Consider the following 24,064-nt stretch of genomic DNA (forward strand, 5'->3'; position numbering starts at 1 on the left):
AATGCTAAATCTTGCAGCTGGTTTACTACTGCTGGAGTAGGTTCCCCAGTCATTGTGTCACCATCCACTATGTCATATGTTTTAATCAATTTTCTCAAGAATTCCTATTTTAGTAACGTCTGTATCAGCGTAAACCTCAGTGAATTTAAAGCTTCATTTCCACAATGTACAAAGTTGAGACATGCTGACTGCTATTGTTCTGCCTACAAAATATCCCAGAGTTTCCCACATTTTCCGCTTGGGAACTCTGCAGCCTTCTAGACTTAATATCAATGATTTTCGGGCTTGAGCAACTTCCCCCATCGCTTTTCCCCACATACCGGGCATTTGTCATCACATGGGCTCCTATCACACAAAATCTATTGTTTGCCACTATTGGACCCAATTAGCAGCTGTTCATTCTCCCAGGCTGATATTTACCTGGCCCTTTGTCTGTCCAACTGTTATTCTCTCACTTTGGACTCTATTTCCACCTATTGTTTACTCCTCTTGTCCCATCTTCTGAATAAATACCAACTTTTTCTCTGCTACCATCAATTGTGAAGGGACCCACAACATTAACTCTGCTTTCTCTCCACAGATGCTGCCAGGCCTTCTGAGTTCATAGAATCTCTATGGTGTGGAAGAAGGCCTTTTGGCCCATTGAATCCACACTCACCCTCCAAAGAGCATCCCACTCTGACTCCCATCCCATTATCCTATCCCTGTAACCCTGCATTTCCCATGGCTAATCCATCTTGGCTGCACATCCCTGGACACTGTGGGCAATTTAGCATGGCCGATCCACCTAACCTGCGCATCTTTCGATTGTGGGAGGAAAGCAGAGCATCTGGAGAAATCCCATGCAGCCACAGGAGAATGTACAACTCTACACAGACAATCACCCAAGTCCGGAATCGAATCCGGGTTTCTGGCACTGTGAGGCAACAGTACTAATCACTGAATCACTGTGCCGAGCTTTTCTGTTGTTGTGCCTGATTTCCAGTATCCGCAGTTCCTTTGGGTTTATTTTACTCATAGGTCAAAGGGCCTGTTCCTGTGCTGCACTGTTCTATGTTCTATATTTTAGGGATTAAGAATTTCAGTTGTGAGGATAAGTTTGACTCTTTTCATTGAAGAAGTGATGAATGTTCTGATTTTAGTATTCAAAATAAAGAGAGGTAAAACAGAGTAAATAGGGGAAACTGTTCCCATTCATGACAGGATTGAGATTTGTAGAGTTATACGGTACAGAAACAGACCATTCGGCCCAAAACAGGGTTCTTAAACTGAATTTTCCCTCTAAACCTTTCCTATTCATGTTACTATCCAAATAGCTTTTAATTATTGTAACTGGATTCGGCTGTACCATTTTCCTCTGGCAGCTTATTCCATATATACAACATATACACAACTACTGTGAAAAAGTTGCCCCACAGGTCCCTTTTCATTCTTTCCCCTCTCACCTTAAACCAATGCCATCTAGTTTTGGACTCCCCTACCCCGTGGAAAACACCATGTCCAACCACCTTATCTATGCCCCTCAAGATTTTATAAACCTCTACAAGATCATCCTTCAGGCTCTTATGCTCCAGAGGAAAAGGTCCCAGCCTATTCAGCCTCTCTGTATAACCCTGCAGACTTAGTAATGTCCTTGTAAGTCTTTTTTGTACCCTTTCGGTTTAATAACATCCTTCCTATAACAGGGCAATCAAAATTGTATGCCGTACTCCAAATGTGGCCTCACCAATGTCTTGTACAGCCATAACAAAACACCCCACCTCCTATACTCAATGCTCTAACCAACGAATGCAAGGGTGCCAACTCATTCATCATCATCCAGCCTACCACTTTTGAGGAACTATGTTCCTGCAACCTTAGGTCTCTGTGTTTGACAACACTCCCCCTGGCCCAACCATTCATGGTGTAAGTCCTGCCCTGATTTGTCTTATTAAAATGCAACACCTCGCATTTACCTGAATGAAACTCCATCGCCATTCCTCAGTCCAGTGGCCTACTTGATCACTCTTAAATAACCTTCCTCACTGTCCACTATCTTAACAATTTTGGTGCCAGTCACAAACTTACTAACCATGCCTCCCATATTCTCACCCAAATTGTTCATATAAATGGTAAACAGGGGGTCTAACACTGATCCTTGCGGTATACCGCCGGTCACAGGCCTCCAGTCTAAGCAACAACCCTCTGCCACCCAACCTCTCTGTCTCCTACTGTCAAACCAATTGTGTATCCAATTGCCTAGCTCTCCCTGGATCCTATATGATCCAAACTTACTAACCAGTCTACCATGCTGAACCTTGTCAAAGGCCTTGCTAAAGCCCATCTTGTCAACTTCCCCAGCTCGGCCATCATCTATCTTCTTGGTCACCTCTTCAAAAACCTCAATTAAACGTGAGTGAAAGCACACAGATTTATAGTTGTTTGTAGAAGAAACAAGAGTAATCAGCAATTTTCACTCAGCAAGCGGTTAGTACCTTGAATGTCCAGGTTAAGGGGTGGAGGCAGGTAAAATTGAGGCATTCAAAAATGGATTAGATAGTTATTTGAAAGAGAAACAAGTGTTTAGAACTCCGGAGGGAAGTAGAAGAACAGCACGAATTGCTCGTGTCGAGAACCGTCATAAACTGGAAGGGCTGAAGAGGACTCTGCACTGTAAAGATTTTCAAAATTCTCAGCACAGGAGAGGTGCTACCTAATTGCACCAGACTCTGTCTCAAATAGTTATCAGTACAATTTGTCCTACAATAGTATTATTTGGGTCTCTCTCTCCATAGCAACAAAGAACAAATCCCAATGCAATGAGTAGGACAGTCAGCGGTAATCTTCCGGCACAACATTCCGAGTGACGTAACCCACCCATGGCCCAAAAACTGGAGAGCAGTGCGCAGGCGCAGACATCGTTGTGAATGGAGCATGCGTGGAGTGCGCAATGGTTGCGGAGTGAATTTCGTTTCTTGGCTCCGAAAACAAAATTAAATGAGGCGCGGAAGAGAGTGGTGATAGATACGGCGGATGGACGGACAGGATTCTTAAAGATCTTATGTGAGCTACAAACACCGAATAAGAATCTCCCGATCCCCCGTTTGCTCCAACTGGGACAACGTTTCCAGGCTTACTCCCGGTGACAGGCCCCGGCCTGACGGCCGCCATCATTATTGGGGGCACTGGCAGCTGGGCCGCCGTCCTTGTAGGGGGCATTGTTTGCACAGACGAGGTCAAAATTGTTGCCCATTGTTCAGAATGGACACAACTTGTCCACCAAGCTGCATTAGCCTTTCACACCCAATGTCTCATTGAGGAGACAGAGCGGTGGCACATAGAGAGAAAAAAATCTTGCTTCTGGATTCCATCAGATGTCTTGCCCAAAGATCCTTGGCTGTGTTCAGTCATATGAAGACCCAGGACAGAAACTCGACCTGTGTCGATGTCAGCCTTGACTCGAAAGACTGCTGACCACATCGTGTGCAGCATGGACCACGTGGTCACCCTTGGCAAGGAGGAGGGGATGTTGTGAATTTGACTCCTATATTGACTGGGATAGAGTTTTGAAATCCCTTTTCCTGGGCGTTAGAAGAGGAGGATTTACACAGTTTAAACCCAGACCAAGTGAAATGCTTGCCTCTTCTGAATGTCGATCTCTGACTCACTGCTTGATTTTGTAAACTTCTTGCAGGACATTTGAAGAGAATGTGCAGTAACATCACCTACTCCTTGAGTAATTCCTGAACTCTGAGATTTTATTTTTCTCTGACTTCACTTCTTCTGATAGCTTTCTAGCTGCAGGCTCCAATAGGGGATTTTCAAAACAAGAGAACAGTTTCAAAGGTGAGTATTTGTGACCATTCATTGACAACTTAGAGCTTTTAATGCTGTGCTTTTATGTGTGAGAGGTCTCATGGCTCTGCAGCCGGTGTCACCCCTCTGTTTCACTGATGTTTGATTAACTGCATGGATAGTTTGAAGCGGCAGTTACAGGCAATGAAGAATGTACAGGAACCAGGGAGTGTCATAACTGGCAGTTTCAGATGGTAGAAAAACCGCAGATACAGTCAGGTAGATGGGTTACATCAAGGAAAGGTAGGAGGAATAGGCAAGTCATGCAGCAGTCTCCTATGGCTATCCCCATCTCAAACAAGTGTGCTGTTTTGGAAAATGTAGGGGGTGATGGACTCTCAGGGGAATGTAGCATTGACAGCCAGGTTTCTGAGATTGGCTTGAATGTAACAAGGGGAACGTTCCAAGTGATTTGTTTTGACAGGAGACTCTCTAGTCAGAGGTACAGACAGAGAGTTCTGTGGCTGGAAATGGGATCTCAGAATAGTGTGTTGCCTCCCAGGTGCCATGGTCAAGGATGTCTCGGAGAGGGTGCAGAATATTTTCAAAGGGGAGAAGGGCCAGCAGGAGGTTATTGTACACGTGGGGACCAATGGCGTGGGAAGAGAAAGGGCAAGGTTCTGAGGACAGAATATACGAAGTTAGGCAGGGTATTAAAAAGTAGGCCCTCGACTGTAGTAATGTCTGGATTACGCCCGGTGCCACGTGCTAGTGAGGGTAGGAACAGGAGGGTAGAGCAGATGGATACATGGCTGAGGAGCTGATGCAGGGGAGAAGGATATATAGTTTTTGGATCATTGGAATTTCTTCTGGGGTAGAAGTGACCTGTATAAGAAGGATAGGTCGCACCTGAATTGGAAGGGGACTAATATTGTGGTGGGGAGCTTTGCTCGAGCTGCTTGGGAAGATTTAAACGAGTTGGGTGGCGGGGGGGGGGGGGGGGGGTTTCAGAGAGATAGTGAGAAAAGAGATCAGTCTGAGGCTGGTGCAGTTGAGAAAAGGAGTAAGTCAAACAGTTAGAGCAGGCAGGAACAAAGTAGAGAATGAGAAAGGATTGATAAATTGAAGTGCATATATCGATGCAAAAGGCCTAACAGGTAAGCCTGTTAGGTCAGGATGTGGCTGAGAACATGGGACTGGGATATCATAATGTGTTACAGAGACATGGATAGGGCTAGCAGCTTTATGTTCCAGGGTATAGATGCTACAGAAAAGATAGAAGGGGGGGGCCCTTCTTGATTACATTGTGGCTGTACTCAGGGATGACATTGCAGAGAAGTTATTTGGGTGGAACTGAAAAATAAGAAAGGGATGTTCTCTTCATTGGGATTGTACAATAGAACCACCGCCCCCCCCTCCCAATTGTCAGCCCGAAATTGAGAAGCAAATTTGTCAGGAGATCTCAGTTATCTGTGAGAATAATAGGGTGGCTATGGTAGGGGATTTTAACTTTCCAAACACAGACTGGGTTTGAGTGGAGAGGAATTTGTTAAGTTGTACAAGATGATTTTCAAATTCAGTATGTGGATATACCTACCAGAGAAAGAGCAAAACTTGACCAACTCGTGGGAAATAAGGCAGGACAAGTGACTGAGGTGTCAGTGCGGGAGCACTTTGGGGCCACTGGTCATAATTCTATTATTTTTAAATGGTTATGGAAAAGAATAGATCTGATGTAAAAGTCATAATTCTAATTTGGAGGAAGGCCAATTTTGACCATATTCAACAAGAACTTTCAAATGTTGATTGGGGGTGGATATTCTCAGCTAAAGGGATGGCTGGAAAATGGGAAGCCTTCAGAGTGGAGATAACAAGAGCCCAGAGACAGTATGTCCCTGTTAGGATGACGGGCAAGGCTGGTAGATGTAGGGAATGTTGGATGACTAGAGAAATTAAGATTTTGGTCAAGAAAAAGAAGGAAGCATATGTCAGGTATAGACAACAGGGACCAAGTGAATCCCTAGAGGAGTATAAAGGCAGTAGGAGTATACTTAAGAGGGAAATCAGGGGCAAAAAGGGCTAAGGAGAACCCAAAGAGTTTCTACAAACACATTAAGGAAAAAAAGAGTAACTGGGGAGAGAATAGGGCCCCCTTAAAATCAGCAAGGCTGCGTATGTGTGGAACCGCAGGAGATGTGGCAGATACTAAATGAGTATTTTGCATCAATGTTTACTGTGGAGAACAGTATGGAAGATAGAAAACTTGGGAAAATAAACAGCAACATCTTGAAAAATGTCCATTTTATAAACGAGCAGGTGCTGGACGTCTTCAAGCATGTAGAGGTGAATAAATCGCTGGGATCTGATCAGATGTACCCTAAATTCTGTGGGAAGCAAGGGAGGTAATTGCTGGGCCCCTCGCTGAGATACCTGTATCATCGATAACCACAGGTGAGGTGCTGGAAGATGGGGTTTGGCTGACATGGTGCCATTATTTAAGAAAAATGGATAGGAAAATCCAGGGAACTATAGACCAGTGAGCCTGATATCAGTGGTGGGAAAGTGGTTGGAGGGCATTCTGAGGGACAGGATTTACATGGATTTGGACAGGCAAGGACTGATTAGGGATAGTCAATTTGGCCTTGTGCATGGGAAATAGTGTCTCACTAACCTGATAAAGTTTTTTGAAGAAGTGACGAAGAGGACTGATGAAGGCAGAGCAGTGGACATTCTCTGTGTGGACTTCAGTCAGGCATTCGATAAGATTCCGCATGGTAGACTGGGTAACAAGATGACAGCACATGGAATACAGGGAGAACTAGCCATTTGGTGACAAAACTGGCTGGAAGGTAGAGACAGAGGGTGGTGGTGGAGCAATGCTTTTTGGACTGGACACCTGTGACAAGTGGTACGCCGCAGGGATACTAGTGCTGAGTGGACTGCTTTTTGACTTCTATATAAATGAGTTAGATGTGAATGTAGTAGGTATACTCAGTAAATTTGCAGATGACACCAAAATTACTGGTAGACCATACAACAAAGAAGATTGCCTCAGAGTACAGCGGAACTTGATCAGATGGGCTGAGGACTGGCAGATGGACGTTAATCAAGATAAATATGAGGTGCTACATTTTGGTAGGGCAAATCAAAGCAGGACTTATACACTCAATGGTAAGGTCCTGAGGAATGTTGCTGAACAAAGGGACCTTGGAGTGCAGGTTCATTGTTTCCTAAAAAGGGAGTCGCAGTAGGGTAGCGAAGAAGGCATTTGGTGCGCTTGCCTTTATTGGTCAGTGCACTGAGTGTCGGAGTTGCAAGGTCATGTTGCGGCTGGACAGGACATTGGTTAGACCACTTTTGGAATACTGCGATCAATTCTGGTCTCCCTGTTATAAGAAGAATGTTGTGAAATGTAAAATGTTTAAGGCAAGATTTTTAAGTAAATCACTAGGGTTGGAGTGTCTGAGCTATAGGGAGAGGTTGAATAGGCTGGTGCTAATTTCCATGGAGTGTTGGAGGCTGAGGCCTGACCTTATGGAGGTTTATAAAGTCATGAGGGGCGCGGAGAGGGTGAATAGTTAAGGTATTTTCCCCAGGGTAGGAGAGCGCAGAAGTAGAGGGGACAGGTTTAAGGTGCGAGGGGAAAGATTTAAAAGGACCTAGGGGATAACTTTTTCACACATAGGGTGGTGTGTGTATGGAACAAGCTGCCAGAGGAAATGGTGGAGGCTGATACAATTACAACATTTAAAAGGCACCTGGATGGATGCATGAATAGCGAGGATTTGGAGGGTTATGGGCCAAATGCTGGCAAATGGGACTAGATTAATTTAGGATATCTGGTTGGCATGGACACATTGGTATGTGGGGTCTGTTTCCATGCTGCACATCTTTGTGACTCGACGACTAAAATGTTGGTGCTCGTTAAACATGAACCTTAGTATATAATTGAACACGGGGTGACGGATAAAAAAGACTTGGTGCAAGTTGACACATGGCCAGCCATATTTTGGATGACCTCAAGATTATAGGGAGGTTGAATGTAGAAGCCTGGCTGGGAGTATGTTAGAATAGTTGAGTCTCAGTGTAAACAAAAGTTTCATCAGATAAGCTGAGACGAGGATGGAAGTAATTACCCATACAGAGGCTAGCAGGGGCTGGAAGCGGTTATAGAGATAGGGAGGGGAGCCGTGTTACGTGTGATTTGGTGTTGATGAGATATATGGTTGGAAGCTCACCTTAAAGTGAAACATTTCGTCCTGGTCGTCTACAGTCTGGTTCAGCCTGAGAAAGTTACTGAGGCCAGGGTTGGAGTTGGTGCCGAGGGAGAGAAGTTTGTAGTGGAAACTGAGACAATGGCGTCAGTCTTCCCAATATTGAAACAACAGAGGAACTTCCCACTCACAAAAACCGGATGTCAGACAAATCAGGATGGGCGTATGTCTTGGAGCTGATGGTGTTCACATACACGTGCAGCCCTAGTCCTTCTAGATCATGGAGGCTGGGGAAGTGGGAGATTCTGTCAAAGTTTGGTCAAGTTGCAAATATATATAATCCCTCTGCCATTCCCACATCTGTCTTCCTGTTCTCCCACAGGGGGCAAGAGTCTGGTTTAAGTCCCAACCGGGCTGCAGATTCCCTTTTGTGAAGGACACTGATGAACCCGTTTGGTTTTTCTGACAATCAATAGCCTTCATGGTCACAGGTTCTGGTCATTCAGAGGAGTTTCACAACCAGCGCTTGTGTTTTCGTGGATTTTCTGTCACTCTCAGCTTCTGTTTCAAAACAGCTTCACAGGACATTGAAGAGAGGACTTGAGGTGAGAAAAGTCAGACCCAAATCATATAAGGGCCTGATGAAGTCACCCAATTTGTTGCAACCTTAAGACCATTGGATTTTGAACATGGAAGGAAACAGCTCCGTTCAGTGCAGGGAGGAACCAGATTCGTGTTATGTGTGGGGCCCAGGTTTCAGCCAATTGCCTGGTCTGTCCGAACATGACTGCGACCTCAGCGGGGGTAAACCATGGAAATGTGGAGACTGCGGGAAGGGATTCAAATCGCCGTCTGAGCTGGACACTCATCAGCGCAGTCACACAGGGGAGAGGCCTTTCACCTGCTCCGAGTGTGGAAAAGGTTTCTCTCAATTATCCACCCTGAAGACACACCAACGAGTTCACACCGGGGAGAGACCGTTCAGGTGTTCTGACTGTGGGAAGGGTTTCACCCAGTCCTCCGCCCTGCAGACACACCAGCGAGTTCACACCGGGGAGAGACCGTTCATCTGCTCTGACTGTGGGAAGTCGTGCTCTCAGTTAACAAATCTCCTCGCACATCAGCGCGTTCACACTAACGAGAGACCTTTTAAGTGCCCAGACTGTGGGAAATGCTTTAAAAGTTCTGGGGAACTGATGCGCCACCAGCGACTCCACACAGACGAGAGACCGTTCAGGTGCTCTCATTGTGGGACTGGCTTCAAGCGATCGTCTCAACTCACTGTCCACCAGCGAATTCACACTGAGGAGAGGCCATTTACATGCGCCGAGTGTGGGACAGGATTCACTCGGTCATCCCACCTGCTGACCCACCAGCGAGTTCACTCCGGAGCGAGACTGTTCACCTGCTTGGAGTGTGGCAAGGGATTCACTCGTTCATCCATCCTGGTGATACATCGGCGCACTCACACTGGGGAAAGGCCGTTCACATGCTCTGAGTGTGGGAAGGGATTCATTAATTCGTCCAACCTGCTGCGACACCAGCGAGTTCACAAGCAACCACAGTGACTGAATTTTGCTGTTGTTCACATCCGGTACTGAACCATGTTCGTTTCTGCTGATATGAATAAATTCCAGTCTAGTTTTCGAGGTTACTATCAGCATGAAGCTCAAATAAATCAACTTTGTGTCCAACACAGTATGTGCGGAGTCTTTTTAATTTACCCCACCTCCACCCTCCCTTTCCTCCTCAAAGACCTTGTACTCGGTGTCCCCCAAAGATCTGTCCTTGGTCCCTCTCATTTCTCATCTACATGCCGCTACTAGGTGACAGCATCCAAAAGCACTGGGCTAGTTTTCACATGTACGTTGATAATGCCCATCTCTACCTCATCAGCATTCCTCCACTACACTATTTGATGTACAGTACTTGGATGACCAGAAATGTATTCCAGCTGTAAGCCAAGAAGATTAACTGTGCTGCCTGTGTACTTTCTCACACCAAGCCCCATTTTCCCATCACCCTAATACTCAGAGAAACATAGAAGATAGGAGGAGGTCATTCGCCTCTTTGAGCCTGCTTTGCCATTCATCATGATTATGGCCAATTGTCCAACTCAATAGCCTCATCGTGCTTTCTCCCCTTAACCTTTGATCCCATTCGCCCTACTGCCTCTTGAATACATTGAATGTTTTGGCATCAACTGCTTTCTGTGGTAAGGAATTCTGTAGGCTCACCACTGTTTGGGTGAAAAATGTCTCCTTATCTGTGTCCTAAATGTTCTACCCCGAATCCTCAGACTGTGACCCCCTGGTTCTTGACACACCCACCATTGAGAACATCCTCTCTGCATCAACCACGTCTAATACTGTTAGAATTTTATAAGTCTCTTTGAGATCCACCCCATCCCAAGTCATTCATCTGAACTTAAGCAAAAACAATCCTAACCCAGCCAATCTCTCCCCATATGTCAGTCCTGCCAATCCCAGAATCAACCTGGTAAACCTTTGCTGCATTTCCTCAAGAGCAAGGGCATCCTTCCTCAGAAAAGGAGACCGAAACTGCACACAATATTCCAGGTGTGGTCTCACGAAGGCCCTGTCAAACTGCAAGAACACAACTCTGCTCCTGCACTTGAAACCTCTCGCAATGAAGGCCAACATACCATTTGTCTTCTTTACTGCCTATTGCATCTGCATGCTTACCTTCAGTGACTGTTGCACAACGATACCCAGGTCCCTGAACACTCCCCTCTCCCAATTTATAGCCATTCAGGTAGTAATCTGACACCTTGTTTTTGCTTCTGAAGTGAATAACCTCACATTTATCCAAATTATACTGCATCTGTCATTGATACACCCACTTAACCAACCTGTCCCAGATCTTGCTGAAGGATCTCTGCATCCTCATCACAGTTCACCCTTGCATCCAATTTTGTATCATCTGCAAACTTTGGGATGTTACATTTTATTCCTTCATCCAAATCATTAATATATATTGTGACTAGCTGGGGTCCCAGCTCCGATCCCTGTGGCGCCCCACTAGTTACTGCCTGCCAATTTGAAAATGACCCATCTACCAGCCCAGCTAGTCCCCACCTCCCTAACCATTCCTCCCACCTCAAGACCCCCTGACCTGTCCGTCCTCCCTGGACTGACCTATCCCCTCCCTAACGCCCCACCTACATTCACCTTCACTGGCTCTAACCCCACCTCTTTGACCTTGCTGTCTCCTCTCACCCTATCTTCTCCTTTATCCATCTTCTATCTGCCTCCCTGTTTCCCTATTTATTTCAAAATCCCCTTCCCCTCCCCCATTTCTGAAGAAGGGTCCCGACGCGAAACGTCAAGCTTTCCTGCTCCTCTGATGCTGCTTGGCCTGCTGTGTTCATCCAGCTTCAAACAGTGTTATCCCATTAATTCCTACTCTTTTTTTCCTCTCTGCCAACTGGTTTTCTATCCATCTCAATACACTTTCCCCAATCTTATGTGCTTTAATCTTGCAGAATAATCTCTTTCACGGGACTTGTCAAACACTTTCTGAAAGTCCAAACATACCACATCAACTGGCTCCTCTTCGTCAACTCTACGAGTTACATTTTCATACAATTCCAACAGATTTGTCAAGCATGATCTCCCCCTCATAAAATCCATGCTGACTGCCTGATCCTGCCATTGCTTTCTAAATGCTCTGCTTTAAAGTCCTTGATAATGGGTTTGAGAATTTCCCCCATTCTCAACGTTAGGCTTACTGGTATATAATTCCCAGTTTTCCCTCTGCCTCCCTTTTTGAACATTGGAGAGACATTAGCTACCCTCCAATCTGCAGCGACTGTTCCAGAGTCTATAGAATCCTGGAAGATGACCACCAATGCATCCACTATTTCCACAGCCATTTCATTAAGTACTCTGGGATGTAGATTATCAGGTCCTGGGCTCCAGATCTTAAATAGTTTCTGTTCAAACCGTGTCTTAAGATTGCTTTGTTGTTCAAATTTTGTCCAGGGCGTGCAATTTCCATATTCCGTCCCCCACCCCTGCCATGAACTTTGTCACTCTCTATATCTGTAATCACCTGTTTTCCACTGCCACCACAACGTGTGTCACTAACCATGTATTCTCAATTTGCAAAGTCATCTGATATATCTATTATTTGTCTGCTGGTCTCTTAATTTTGTGTGCACTGTGAGCATCCCAAAATGATTCACAGTCAAGGATGGCTTTTGGAAGAATGAATGAAATGAGTCAGAATAAACTTAGTGATATAAATTTTAGGCAGTGACCAGAAAGTGTGTGGACATAAATCTAAAAATATGGTTGGCAATAAAGCGTTTCATAAAAAGCTTTCTTCACTGAGGTATGAAGTATGGAAGCAAGAGAGTTATCTGGAATCTTTCTAACTTCCTCAGCTTCAGCGGAAACACTGTGTTCAATTCTGACTCTCACACTTTGGGAAAGGTGACAAAGTGTTTGAGATGGTGCAGAAAATATTTGCCAGGATATATGCAACACTCAATACCATTTCAAACCTCTCTGATGAAGGGTCTAGGCCCGAAACATCAGCTTTTGTGCTCCTGAGATGCTGCTTGGCCTGCTGTGTTCATCCAACTTCACACTTTATTATCTTGGATTCTCCAGCATCTGCAATTCCCATTATCACTCACCATTTCAAAGCAGCATGTTTGACTGACATCCCATGCACCAGCTTCAACATTGTCTTTTAACCACCAAAAAGCAAAAAGTACCTTCGACAAGATGCAGTAACTCACCAAATCTCCTTCAACAGCATCTTTCAAACCCACAAGCTCTACCACCAGGGTGGACAGAAGCAACTGAATAAAGGCAACACTACCACCTACTACAGATGGGCAATGAATATTGGTCAGTGAAGAACAAAGAGAGGGGTTTCTGTTGCGTGGTGAGATAGTGGAACTTCAGACAAATTCTTTCCAGAGCTGAGAAAGACAAACAGTGATTTACTGGAAGTGTTCATTAATTTCTAGAAGATTTCATGTGGAGAGACAGAGAGTAAAAATAAGTAGAATCATCGGCAGAATGCTGAAAATCACAACGCAGCTTTCAAATAATTGGCAAATAATCCAGGGTGAATGATGTGGAGATAATTTTACAAAGCGAGTCTGGAACAAATTCAGCAGTCATTCTCAAAGGCGGTTTGGAAATTAAGTCAATAAGGAACGATTTGGAGGGCTTGAGGCAAAGAAGAAGGGAAGTGGGCCAGATTTGCAGTATTTCCAGGGAGATAGACGGCAGCCACAATGGGGTGAATGGCAAGCAGTCCCGCCGCCCCATTCTCTATGATACTACATCATTCACTTGAAACGATTCAACCCACCCCAGGACAACAGACAAGGATACTCCCGTCACTCACCTCACACGACTGCGTAAATGCCAGTTGATCGACAGCAGTTAGGGCCAATAGCAGGAGGAGAAGAGAAGGAACCAATCGAAGTGAATGACAGGCGGGACCACAATGCTGCCTGGAGCTCCTGCGCAGGCATTTTGACACTGCGGCGACAGTCCGCTCGAGGCGACAAGTGTGCGGGACGATAAAGGGGGAGACACACCAGCGAACGGGAGACAAAAAGGAGCTACTACGGACTGGAGACTTTTTAAAAAAAAATAAACACCTGGTGTAGGCTTCCGGATCCGAATTAGAAACTCTTGACCCCGCGTTTGCATCAAGCAGAAAGACGGCTGCAGGCGGTGATCGGCCCGGGTTACCGTCGCCACCATTATTGGGGGCAGTGTTCCTCGACCTGCGCGTCTGCCATGTTTATGGGGGGCAATGTGCAGCAGGGCGCAAATTCAGACCAAGAGAAATGTTTGTCTCCTCTGTATTTGTCATGAACTTACGGTGAGGAATTTTGTTTTTGTCAATAAGGGATATCAAGTCAGAACAATTTGCAGACGGGGAAATCAAAACACACCTCACATCTGACGGATTCTACCACAACCTGAATAGCTTTCTCCTTTGAACATGGAAGGAGAAGGGGAGAAACTGTGGAAATGTGAGGATTGCGGGAAGGGATTCAGATCCCCATCTGCGTTGGAAACCCATCGGCGCAGTCACACTGGGGAGAGGCCCTTCATGTGTCCTAATTGTGGTAAGGGATTCACTTGCTCAACAACCCTGCGGACACACCAGCGTGTTCACACTGGAGAGAGACCATTCATTTGTTCCATGTGTGGGAAGGGATTCACCCGATCATCCCACCTAGTGACACACAAGCGGGTTCACACTGGGGAGCGACCTTTTAAATGCCCAGATTGTGAGAAGTGCTTTAAAAGGTCCGACGAACTGGTGTACCACCAACGGGTTCACGCTGATGAGAGACCATTCAGGTGCCCTCATTGTGGGACTGGCTTCAGGCGATCATCTGACCTTGCTATACACCAGCGAATCCACACTGGGGAGAGGCCATTCTCCTGCTCTGAGTGTGGGAAGGGATTCACTCGGTCAACCCACTTGCTGACACATCAGCGTGTTCACACTGGGGAGAGACCTTTTGTATGTCCAGACTGTGAGAAATGCTTTAAAAGTTCTGCAGAACTGATTTACCATCAACGTGTTCACACTGATGAAAGACCGTTCAGGTGCTCTCACTGCGGGTCTGGGTTCAGGGGATCATCTCAACTCACTGAACACCAGCGAATTCATACCGGGGAGAAGCCATTCACTTGCTCCGAGTGTGGAAAGAGATTCACACACTCATCCAACCTGGTGTTACACAAGCGAGTTCACACTGGCGAGAGACCATTCACTTGCCCCGAGTGTGGGAGGGGATTCACTCGATCATCCCACCTGCTGAGACACCAGCAGGTTCACAACATGGAGAGTGACCTGGTAAATGTTAACACTGTGGGCAGCGCTTTAACGGGTCAATTGAACTAATGCCCTGTCAGTATGTTCACTGATGAGAAAGTGTTTGGTCCTCTCGCTATGGAGCTGGGTGTAGGCAATCACCAAACACTAGCTGACTTCTCCTGCAGAATGATCATTTACATAGGATTCTCTTGTTTATCAACAAGTTCACCAGTGACAGTAGAGATTGGATTGTTAATCACATCAAAGACTGAACTGTGTTCATTCTGACAGTGAGGGTTGGTTTCTGATCTCATTAGCTAATGGTGCCCCACAACATCTCTTATTTGCGTGTGAATAGACTATTATGTCTTCAAACATCATTTTGACATTTAAGTTCTCCACGATAAATAATGAACTGTCAGTGAATAATAATCAGACCACAGTCCAGTCCTGTAGCTCTGTACTGACAGGAGAGAATCTGTTCTGTAATTTGAGGATGAAGCTGGTGTAACCTCTGAATGCTGGCAATTTGATAAGACAGGCTGTGCAAAACTGTTAACCTGTCAGATTTTGATGGAATCCTCTTAAAGTCTAATTAATTGTAACTCACTGATTAGCCTGCAGCACCTTTGTTCCTTGTTTTGTGAAGTTACTCTCCCCTTTATTGCTGAACTGTGATTCCATTTACACGTTGGGGAGAGGCCATTTATCTGCTTGTGTGTAGGAAGGGATTTAGTCAAGCATCCAACCTGCTGAGACACCAGCTAGTTCACTAGTAACAGCAAAGTTTGGATTCTGTTGTTATTGCTGCTCTGTGAACTGAACTATTTTCATTCTGACAGTGGGGCTTTATTTCTGATGCCAGTTGCCCCTTTTAGAATTAGCATGACCCCACAACATCTCTCATTCATATGTCATCAGAGCATTCTCTCTCCAAATCTCATTTTTAGATTTAAATTCAGAGCTGTATTGAACTGAAGATGAACAATGGACCAATCACAGTCTAGATTTGCAGCTGTATGTTAACAGGAGTGACTCCATTCTGCATCTGTAGGATGAAGGTGTGAAAGCTCTGTATGTTGCTATCGTAAGCTATTTGAAAGAAGGGCTGTTCAAAGCTGATAACGTCAGATAGTGTCTTCATCCAATTATTTAAGCTGTTTTACAAATGACCTTTCCTGCATTGCAAGGTTCAAGGGATGGATGTTCACTAATAGTTGGACAGCATTGTGATGGTTCAGCAGTATTTGCGACTCCTCAGAAACTGAAGCAGCCTGTGTCCAAATGTAGCAAGACTTAGGCAACACCCAGGTTTGAATGGGTATGTGGGAAGTAACGTTTTCACCACACAAATGTCAAGCTATGGCTACCTCCAACAAAAAATGAACACAATCGTTGTTTTTCTACATTCAGTTGCATTACCGTTGCTGAATCCCTCACTATGAACATCCTGGTGCTTATTATTGACCAGAAACTGAATGGACCAGACATAAAAATACAGTGATTACAAAAGCACATCAGAGGGTAGGAATCCAGTGTGATTAACTCAGCTCCTGACTCCCCAGATCCTGTGCGCCATCTATGAGGCACAAGTCAGGAATGTGGTGGAATATATTACACTTGTCTGGGAGAGTGTAGTTCCAACAACATTCAAGAAGCTTGACAAATATCAGGGCAAAGCAGCCTGCCATTTCATCTAATATGTTCAACATTCACAAACTCACCACCATTGCAGTAGCATAAATAAATGACATTTACAAAATGCACTGCAACATTTCACTCTGACTTGTTTAACAGCACCTTCTAAACCTACAGCCTTGACCACCTCAAAGGAGAAGGGCAGCAGAAACAAGGGAACACCACAACCTGCAAGTTCATGTTCCAGGCCACATACCTCCTTGACTTGGAACTGTATTTGCCATTTCGTCACCATTGCTAAGACTAAATTCTAGATCTACTTTCTTAACAGCATTATGGGTGTCCGTATACTGCATGGACAGCAACAGTTATGGAAGGCAACTCACCTCCATCTTCTCACAGGGCAATTATGATGGGTAATATTGCTAGCCCAGTCAGTGATACTCACATTCCATGAATAAATAATAATACTATATTATAGGAACACTTACTCATTAAAAACCCACTAATTGATCACCTCAAACCATTCTCCACACTGTGATGAATACTTAGCATCTTACAGTGAATGAGTTTATGAGTTAATTCTCCTTATTAGAGCTGAGCTGTTGAATAACTCTCATTATCTTTACATCTCTCCACAAAAAAAGTCTGCCCACCTATCACTGTAATTTTTTTAACAATAATCAATATTTGTGGCATGATTTTGTAGCGTGGGATCTTGGTGATTTCACAGGAAAGATTGAACTTGCCCTCTCGGCAGTTTGACAGAGCCAGACTGAGATTTCATGATCATAAGAAGCAAGATCAAGCATTGTCCATTAAGTCCTTTGAGCCTGCTTTGTCATTAACTGTGATCATGGCTGAACTCACAGCTCAGCTGCCCCCTCCACATGTCCCTTCATTCTATTTGGACCCAAGTATCTATTGACATCGGCCTCAAATCTATCAATCACTGAGTAGTTACAGCACTGTGGAAGAGATAATCCACAGGTTGACAACCCTTAGGGTGAAGAAATCACTTCTCACCTCAGTCTCTAATTGTCAAACGCTTATTCTGATATGCAAGTTCCCGTGCAGGACAGGACGGGGTCATTCACGCCATGGAGTCAGTTTCACTATTCAGTAAGATTATTGCTTATTTTCGACTGATCACCACTTCCCTGCACTATCTTCATATCCATTCATGTTTGTGGTCTCCAGAAATCTGTCATGTTCTGTCCTGTATGTGCCTAATGATTGAGCTTTGAGCCCTCTTGCGTGGAGTATTCCAAAGGTTTAATGAAAGAAATTCTTCTGCATTTCAGGCTTCTAAATTTTGTGAAATGGGCCTGTTTTACTCAATGTCTCTTTATCACTCAACAGCCCTATCCCAGGAATCCATCCCTTGAACCTATCCTGTACTTCCCATGTCAGTCCCTCCGTTGATGAGAAGTGTAAACTTTCATACAGCACCTCAGATTTGGTCTCCCTATAATCACAGGAAGCCATCTTCAATCTTATAGAATCCCTACAGTGTGAAAGCAGGCCATTCAGCCCATTGAATCCACAACTGTAAAGCGAGATCCACCCCATTCCTGTTACCCTGCATCTACCATAGCAAATCCACCTAACCCGCACATCACTGGGCACCATGGGCAATTTAGCATAGTCAGTGCACCTAACCTGCACATCTTTGGATTGTGGGAGGAACCTGGAGCACCCAGAGGAAACCCACCTAGGCACAGGGAGATTGTGCAAACATCACACAGATGGTTGCCTGAGGCAGGAATTGAACTCATGCTGAGGAAGCAGTGCTAACCATTGTGCTGCCCAGTACTTTGTAATAAAAACTAAGCTGCCAATTGTCTTGCCAGTGGTTGGTTAGCTCAGTTGGCTTGATCATTGGTGTGTAGTTCAATTCTTCCTCTCATTCTGTGGAGTACTGGGATTCACCTCCTGGGCTCTGAGAGTGGAGTAGCAACCTTAATGGATGAAAACTACGAGGAAAAAACACAGGATGAACATTAGCAGACAATGAGCCAAGAACCTGTGTTAGGCCAGAGCATTAATGGGATGGAAACTGTATCTTAATCTTCCATTATTTTGTACAAGGATACCCAGGTCCCAATCAGGGCAGAACATTCTGCTGTTGATCTATATAAACAAAGTGAATAACTCAGTATTTCACCTCATTGTATTCCATCTGCCTTGTATTTACCCATTTACCTGACCTGTTTACATCCTTCAACAGCTTTTTGGAGTCCTCATCTCCACTCATTATCCCACCAAATTTTGTATCACCAGGATGAAGGTAGGCAAGCCCAGAGGATTTGTCACCACTTAATCCCATTGACTTTTCAAATGCTGCTTTTTTAAGTTCCTCCTTCTCACTGGATATTCATTACACCAGTATTTCTAGAGTGCATTTTATATGTCCCACTGTGAAGACAGCTAGAATTGTTTTTTTTAAATGTCACTGTCATTTCCTTTTTTATGCTCAATAGTTACATATGTCTCTGCCTCTCATGAGCCCAGGTTTAGAGTCCATTAATAAGGATCTTGAGACATTGAATAAAATGGACCTACTCAGAAACCTGAGATGTGCAGGAATTTCTTCAATGAGAGGGTGGTGAATCTGTGGGATTCTCTACCCAAGGGCTCAAAGTTCAGGCATACTATTTACAAACCTATAAAAATGTTTACAATCTTTTTTCAATGTTTTTTGTTAGTTGTTGTCATTTTCGTTGTTCTCCTTTCTTACTAATTTCTTGATATTATTTTTGAAAGTCTATGACATTTTATTGTACAATCATGCAGCTGTTGTCCAATGACAGGTGACTTCATGTGCCACTACATGAGGGTGCAGGCTGTGATTAACAGATTTTCCAAACTCCCATTATCTCACTATTCTAACTAGTACAAATTGGTTTAAAGCGTCACAAATTCTACTTGCACACATGCAGAGAAAGGAAGAGCATCACTACAATTTCAGCTGATGCTAAGATTTGTCAAGTCAGATCCTGGAGTGATTTGGCTTGATAGACCATAAGTTTTAATGTTGCAATTTAGTTACCATGTGGCCAGTCACAGAAAAGTAAATCACATGGATAAGCCAAAATACTTCCAATAACATAACATCAAATTGTGTTTAATTTTTATTTAAAGCAGCAAGAAGCTTAAAACAGTGCAAAGGAAGAATTCAACAATTTTTCCACAGTATCCTTTACAGATACTCGACTCCAGTGAAGTGACTCCAATCATAATTCTCTAATTTGCTTAAATGAAGTTTCAGACAGTTTCTTTCAGATTTGCTGTACACTTTTCAGATGTAATTCTCTCAGTCTCTTCAAAAAAATCAAAAATACAAGTGAACCTACAGACTTTCCTTGTTGAATCTTAAGGGAAACTCTGTCCTCCAGCTTTTCTTCTTCAACAGAAAAAAAAACTTCTTTCCAGTGTGAAGCTTCCACAAACCAAACCTCTTTTTTTCTGGATTAGCTGTTTCTTCTGACCTCAGCTTGAAAGAGGCTCCTGATCATGTTTCCCTGTAGGCCATTAAAAGCAAACTTAGTAAACATTGCACCAAAGTAGCTTGCTGGTCATTTAAGATAGGCCACATGTTTTCTTGGAAATAAATTTGAACTTACCATTAAAAAAATGTTTTCTAACCTTTAAAAAAAGTCCCTTTTGCAACTGTAACAAAACCTACCTCCTTTTACCTTCAAATGCAAATTCCCAAATTACACCAATATATTAGAAATCTTTATCACAACTCTGACTTACTCTATTAACGCAGAGATGACATCATTCTTACAGACAGTAACTAGAGACTGGACGACTGTTTGAATCTCTTCTCGTTTGCACAGCAAATCTTACAGTTCTGACAAACGGTCACTGAACCTGAAACGTCATCTCTGCTTTCCACAAATGCTGTCAGAACTGCTGAGCTTCTCTGACAATGCTGTTCTCTGTTGCAATGCTTAACGTATCTCTTCACTCTGAATGTGTTGCTGTTTCTGGAATGCGGACAATTTGGCAAATTCCTTACCACAGTGTGGCTACACCGAGGATAAATTTCCAGCTGGGGTGAAGTATTGAATTCCTCACATTTCCACTGGTCCTCCCTATTGTGGGCGTCCTTAGGCTCTCCAGGTTGTATGTTAGAGCTGAAGCGTTACATTGACCTACACAGGATATTCTCAGAAACAGAGTATGCAACTCAGCTAATCCATTCTGGCCTCTGTGTTCCACTTTAGGCTCTGTCATTTTTCGACACAAGTTCTACCCTTGTATTCTCATACTCCCCTCTCCCTCGTATATTTGCCTAGCCTCCTTATAAATGGATCAGCACTATTCATTTCAACCACTCCTTGAGGCAGTGAGTTCTACATCCCCGTATTGTTGCAGTGAAGCAGTTTTTTTCTGAATTCCCTACCAGTTTTCTTGGTGAGCATCTTGTATTGATGGTCTCTTCCCTTCAGGAGGGAACTTTCTCTCTGTATCCCTCTATCAAACCTGTCATAAAGTTAAAGAATTCTATTAGGTCACTCCCTTGGCCAGGGAAATGTGATCCAGCCTGTTAACCTTTTCAAGATCTGTATCCCACACATTTCTGTGATCATCATTACAAATCTTTTGTGCTCCCTCTCCACTGCCTCAGTATGATTTTTTCATAAAATATGAGCAGAAATATTGGCTATAAGGTAGGAGAAAGCACAATGGGACCTTGATTAAATGGGCCGAGAAGTAGCAGATGAAGTTTAATTTAGACAAATAAGAGGTGTTGCATTTTGGTTAGGCAAATCACAGCAGGACTTGTACAGTCAGTGATTCGGTCGTGGGGAGTGTTGCCAAACAACGAGATTTTGGAATGCAGATTCATAGATGCTTGAAAGTAGAGTTGCAGGTAGGAAGGTTACTGAAGAAGACATTTGGTACGCTTGCCTTTATTTGTCAGTGCATTGAGTACAGGAGTTGGGAGGTCATGTTATCACTGTACAGGACATTGGCTACGCTATGTTTAGAATACAGCATTCAGTTCTGGTCTCCCTGCTATGAGAAAAATGTTGCTAAACTTGAGTGGGTTCAGAGCAGATTTACAAGATATTGCTGGGTTTGGAGGATTGAGCTGTTAGAGAAGCTGAATAGGCTGGGGGATTTTCCCTGGATTGTCAGAGGCTGAGGTGAGACCTTATTGAGATTTATAAAATCTTGAGAGGCACGGATAGGGTGAATAGCCAAGGTCTTTTTCCCGGGGTAGAGGAGTCCAAAACGAGAGGACATAGTTTTAAGGTGAAAGATATAAAAGTGACCTAATGGGCAATATTTTCATGCAGAAGATGCTGCATATATGGAATGAGTTGCCAGAGGAAGTGGTGGAGGTGGGTCAAGTTACAATATCTAAAAAGCATCTGCATGGGTACATGAAGAGAAAGACTTTAGAGGAATTGGGCCCCAATGCTGGCAAATTAATTTAGGATATCTGGTGGCGTGGACGAGTTGGGCTGAAGGGTCTGTTTCCATCCTGTACAACTCTATGACTTTATAGGTGCGCACAGTGGCTGGTGAAATTTCTGATGCTAGATTGTCAGAGTATACAAAATGGGGGTTGAGATAATATATAATCTTAAAGTAGTTAATTCAGGAACAAGAGTTAAAATTCAAAGCAAGAGCTAAACAGACAGGGAAATCATGTGGCTAGTGACAGACAGGAACGGTTTATTAAGCCCAGAAGACAGACTGAGAATTCTTGTGGTTTGTAACAGAGACCGAAGTGTCTTGTTTCAGCGCCTGTGTGAGTCACATGCCTATCTTATGCCTGTCAGCCATCAAACAGCTGTGGCAACTTTCTTTTGAGAGAGAAACAGAGCTATTTTGATTATATTTCAAGATATTTTCTCAGAGTTTACAAATTTATCGGACAATGATTTCTTACAGTCTTTGGTCGGATCTGTCTCCCTCCTGTGCTGAGGGCATTTCTATACCAGATGGGGAGGTAACGTTTGGAGAATCTCAATTCTCCCCTATTTCCATTCCCTTTCTTTCTGCAATAATGAAGGAGCCACTGGAATGCGCAATCAGTAAGACTTGTCAGCAAAAACTAATCTGCATGTCCTCACTGGAAAAGCTGATCAATGGATTCTTTGAAACATTGAACTGTCAAGATCATACCAAAGATCAATTTAGAATTGAAGTAAAAATTCATGGCACTGTGAAGAGAGCTCCTGAAATCAAAGGGAAAGGTCACAGACAGCAGTTCTCAAAGGGACACTGCATCTTTGGTAAGACAGTCAGCTCTTGATGCAGAATATTAAGCTCTAGTTCCAGTTACAGAGGTTATTAACAACAACAGGATCAAACCCCATGTAAGAAGGAACATGATTCATGTTGTATAATCAAGTTGATTTTAATTATGATGACACTTACAACAGGAAGCCATCAGTCTAGAATGAGCATGTAAAGAGGTAGATCCTTCTTTCAAAAGCTGTTTTTGATTACATCTGTTATTGTAGGCTAATAAAGGAGTGTTACAGTGGATATGGCAATACAAATCTTTACTTTGATAAGAAGCAGACAGCCTCAGGGATCCCCACAGCCTGGGATACTCCAGAACAGTGTCCCTCCATGCAAGGAGCAGGATTGAGATAATGCGGTTCCTTCTTGGATCGGATTAAGAACAATATCAGCGGAATCCAGTCCCTGTGGCCATTTGTGAACACACACTGGTGTGTCAGCAGGATGAATTACTGGGTGTATCTCTTCCCACGCATGAGGGCAGGTGAATGGCTGTTCCCAGATGTGAACTCACTGTCTTGGAATAAAGAGGTTTAACTGACTGAACGTCTCCCAGCACCTGGAGCAGGTAAACAGCCTCTCCCAATGTGAACTTGCTGCTGTATCATCAGGCAGAATAGCTGAGTGACTTCATTCCCACAGTCAGGGCAAGCGAACGGTCTCTTCCCAGCGTGACTGTGTTGATGACTTCCCAGCTTTCCCACAGTTTCCCAGCGGTGCCGGTGTCCTTGTGTCTCTACAGGTCAACCCTTGTCCAAAACACAACATGTGCAGTTCCTCCCCAAGTGCGAATGGTGTAATTTTTTGGGGAGAGCGCTGTCAACCTGGGAATTCAGGCGATGAGCAGTGGGAAAGGGGGCAACTGGAAAGGAGGAGGATTAGCTCCAACAGGGCATGAGGGGAGACGGGACAGAAATTGGAGAAGGATGCAGCTTTAGGTTCTGGGACAAAAAGAAGCAGAGAGTCTGATCCTGTGGAGTGGGCGGGAGGAAAGTTACAGAGGCAGCTGATCAGCTCGATTGAATCTTAGTGACAGGGAAGCTCCATGAAATGTTCACACTGTTATTGGAAGTGAGGATGGCGGAGACAGGGGTGAGGGAGCATCCTTTGGAAGCTTGTGCGTTAGCAATATTCAAAAGACAAAACACCTTATTTAACACAAAGCTGATTGATTTGATTTTTACCCTGAATATTAAAGTCAGGTCGGAACTTGTTTACATCAAGTGAAACAGAGTCCAATTAACCAGGCACTAACAGGATCTGACTGTAGAAAAAATATCAAATTACTTGTGAACTTGCTGGCGTCCCATCAGTTGGAAGGACTAAATGAATCCCTTCCC

The 24,064-nt window shown here is 44.1% G+C and overlaps 2 protein-coding genes across 2 annotated transcripts in view; one reads left to right on the forward strand and one right to left on the reverse strand.

The window, feature by feature from the left end:
• Positions 1-24,064, reverse strand: part of LOC125449062 (uncharacterized) — an 80,476-nt gene that overhangs the window by 45,341 nt on the left and 11,071 nt on the right. The window contains 6 exon segments of the mRNA XM_059641834.1: positions 3,117-3,184; positions 3,338-3,560; positions 3,709-3,784; positions 13,377-13,772; positions 16,236-16,287; positions 18,384-18,427. Of these exon segments, the coding sequence (XP_059497817.1) occupies positions 3,117-3,184; positions 3,338-3,560; positions 3,709-3,784; positions 13,377-13,772; positions 16,236-16,287; positions 18,384-18,427 (859 nt within the window).
• Positions 2,903-22,972, forward strand: LOC125448873 (zinc finger protein OZF-like). Its single transcript, XM_059641800.1, has 3 exons — positions 2,903-3,825; positions 8,371-9,552; positions 14,075-22,972. The coding sequence occupies exons 2-3, from the start codon at positions 8,678-8,680 to the stop codon at positions 14,898-14,900; spliced, it is 1,701 nt and encodes a 566-aa protein (XP_059497783.1). The 5' UTR covers positions 2,903-3,825; positions 8,371-8,677; the 3' UTR covers positions 14,901-22,972.

Source organism: Stegostoma tigrinum, chromosome 43 (genome assembly GCF_030684315.1).
Source record: "Stegostoma tigrinum isolate sSteTig4 chromosome 43, sSteTig4.hap1, whole genome shotgun sequence".
In the NCBI taxonomy this organism is placed as follows: domain Eukaryota; kingdom Metazoa; phylum Chordata; class Chondrichthyes; order Orectolobiformes; family Stegostomatidae; genus Stegostoma; species Stegostoma tigrinum.

Coding starts and splice junctions, on each gene's coding strand:
- LOC125448873 (XM_059641800.1), top strand. CDS start 8,678: ATGGAAGGAAACAGCTCCGTTCAGTGCAGGGAGGAACCAGATTCGTGT. Junction 9,553..14,074: donor CGAGTTCACAAGCAACCACA/GTGACTGAATTT, acceptor CCATCGGCGCAG/TCACACTGGGGAGAGGCCCT.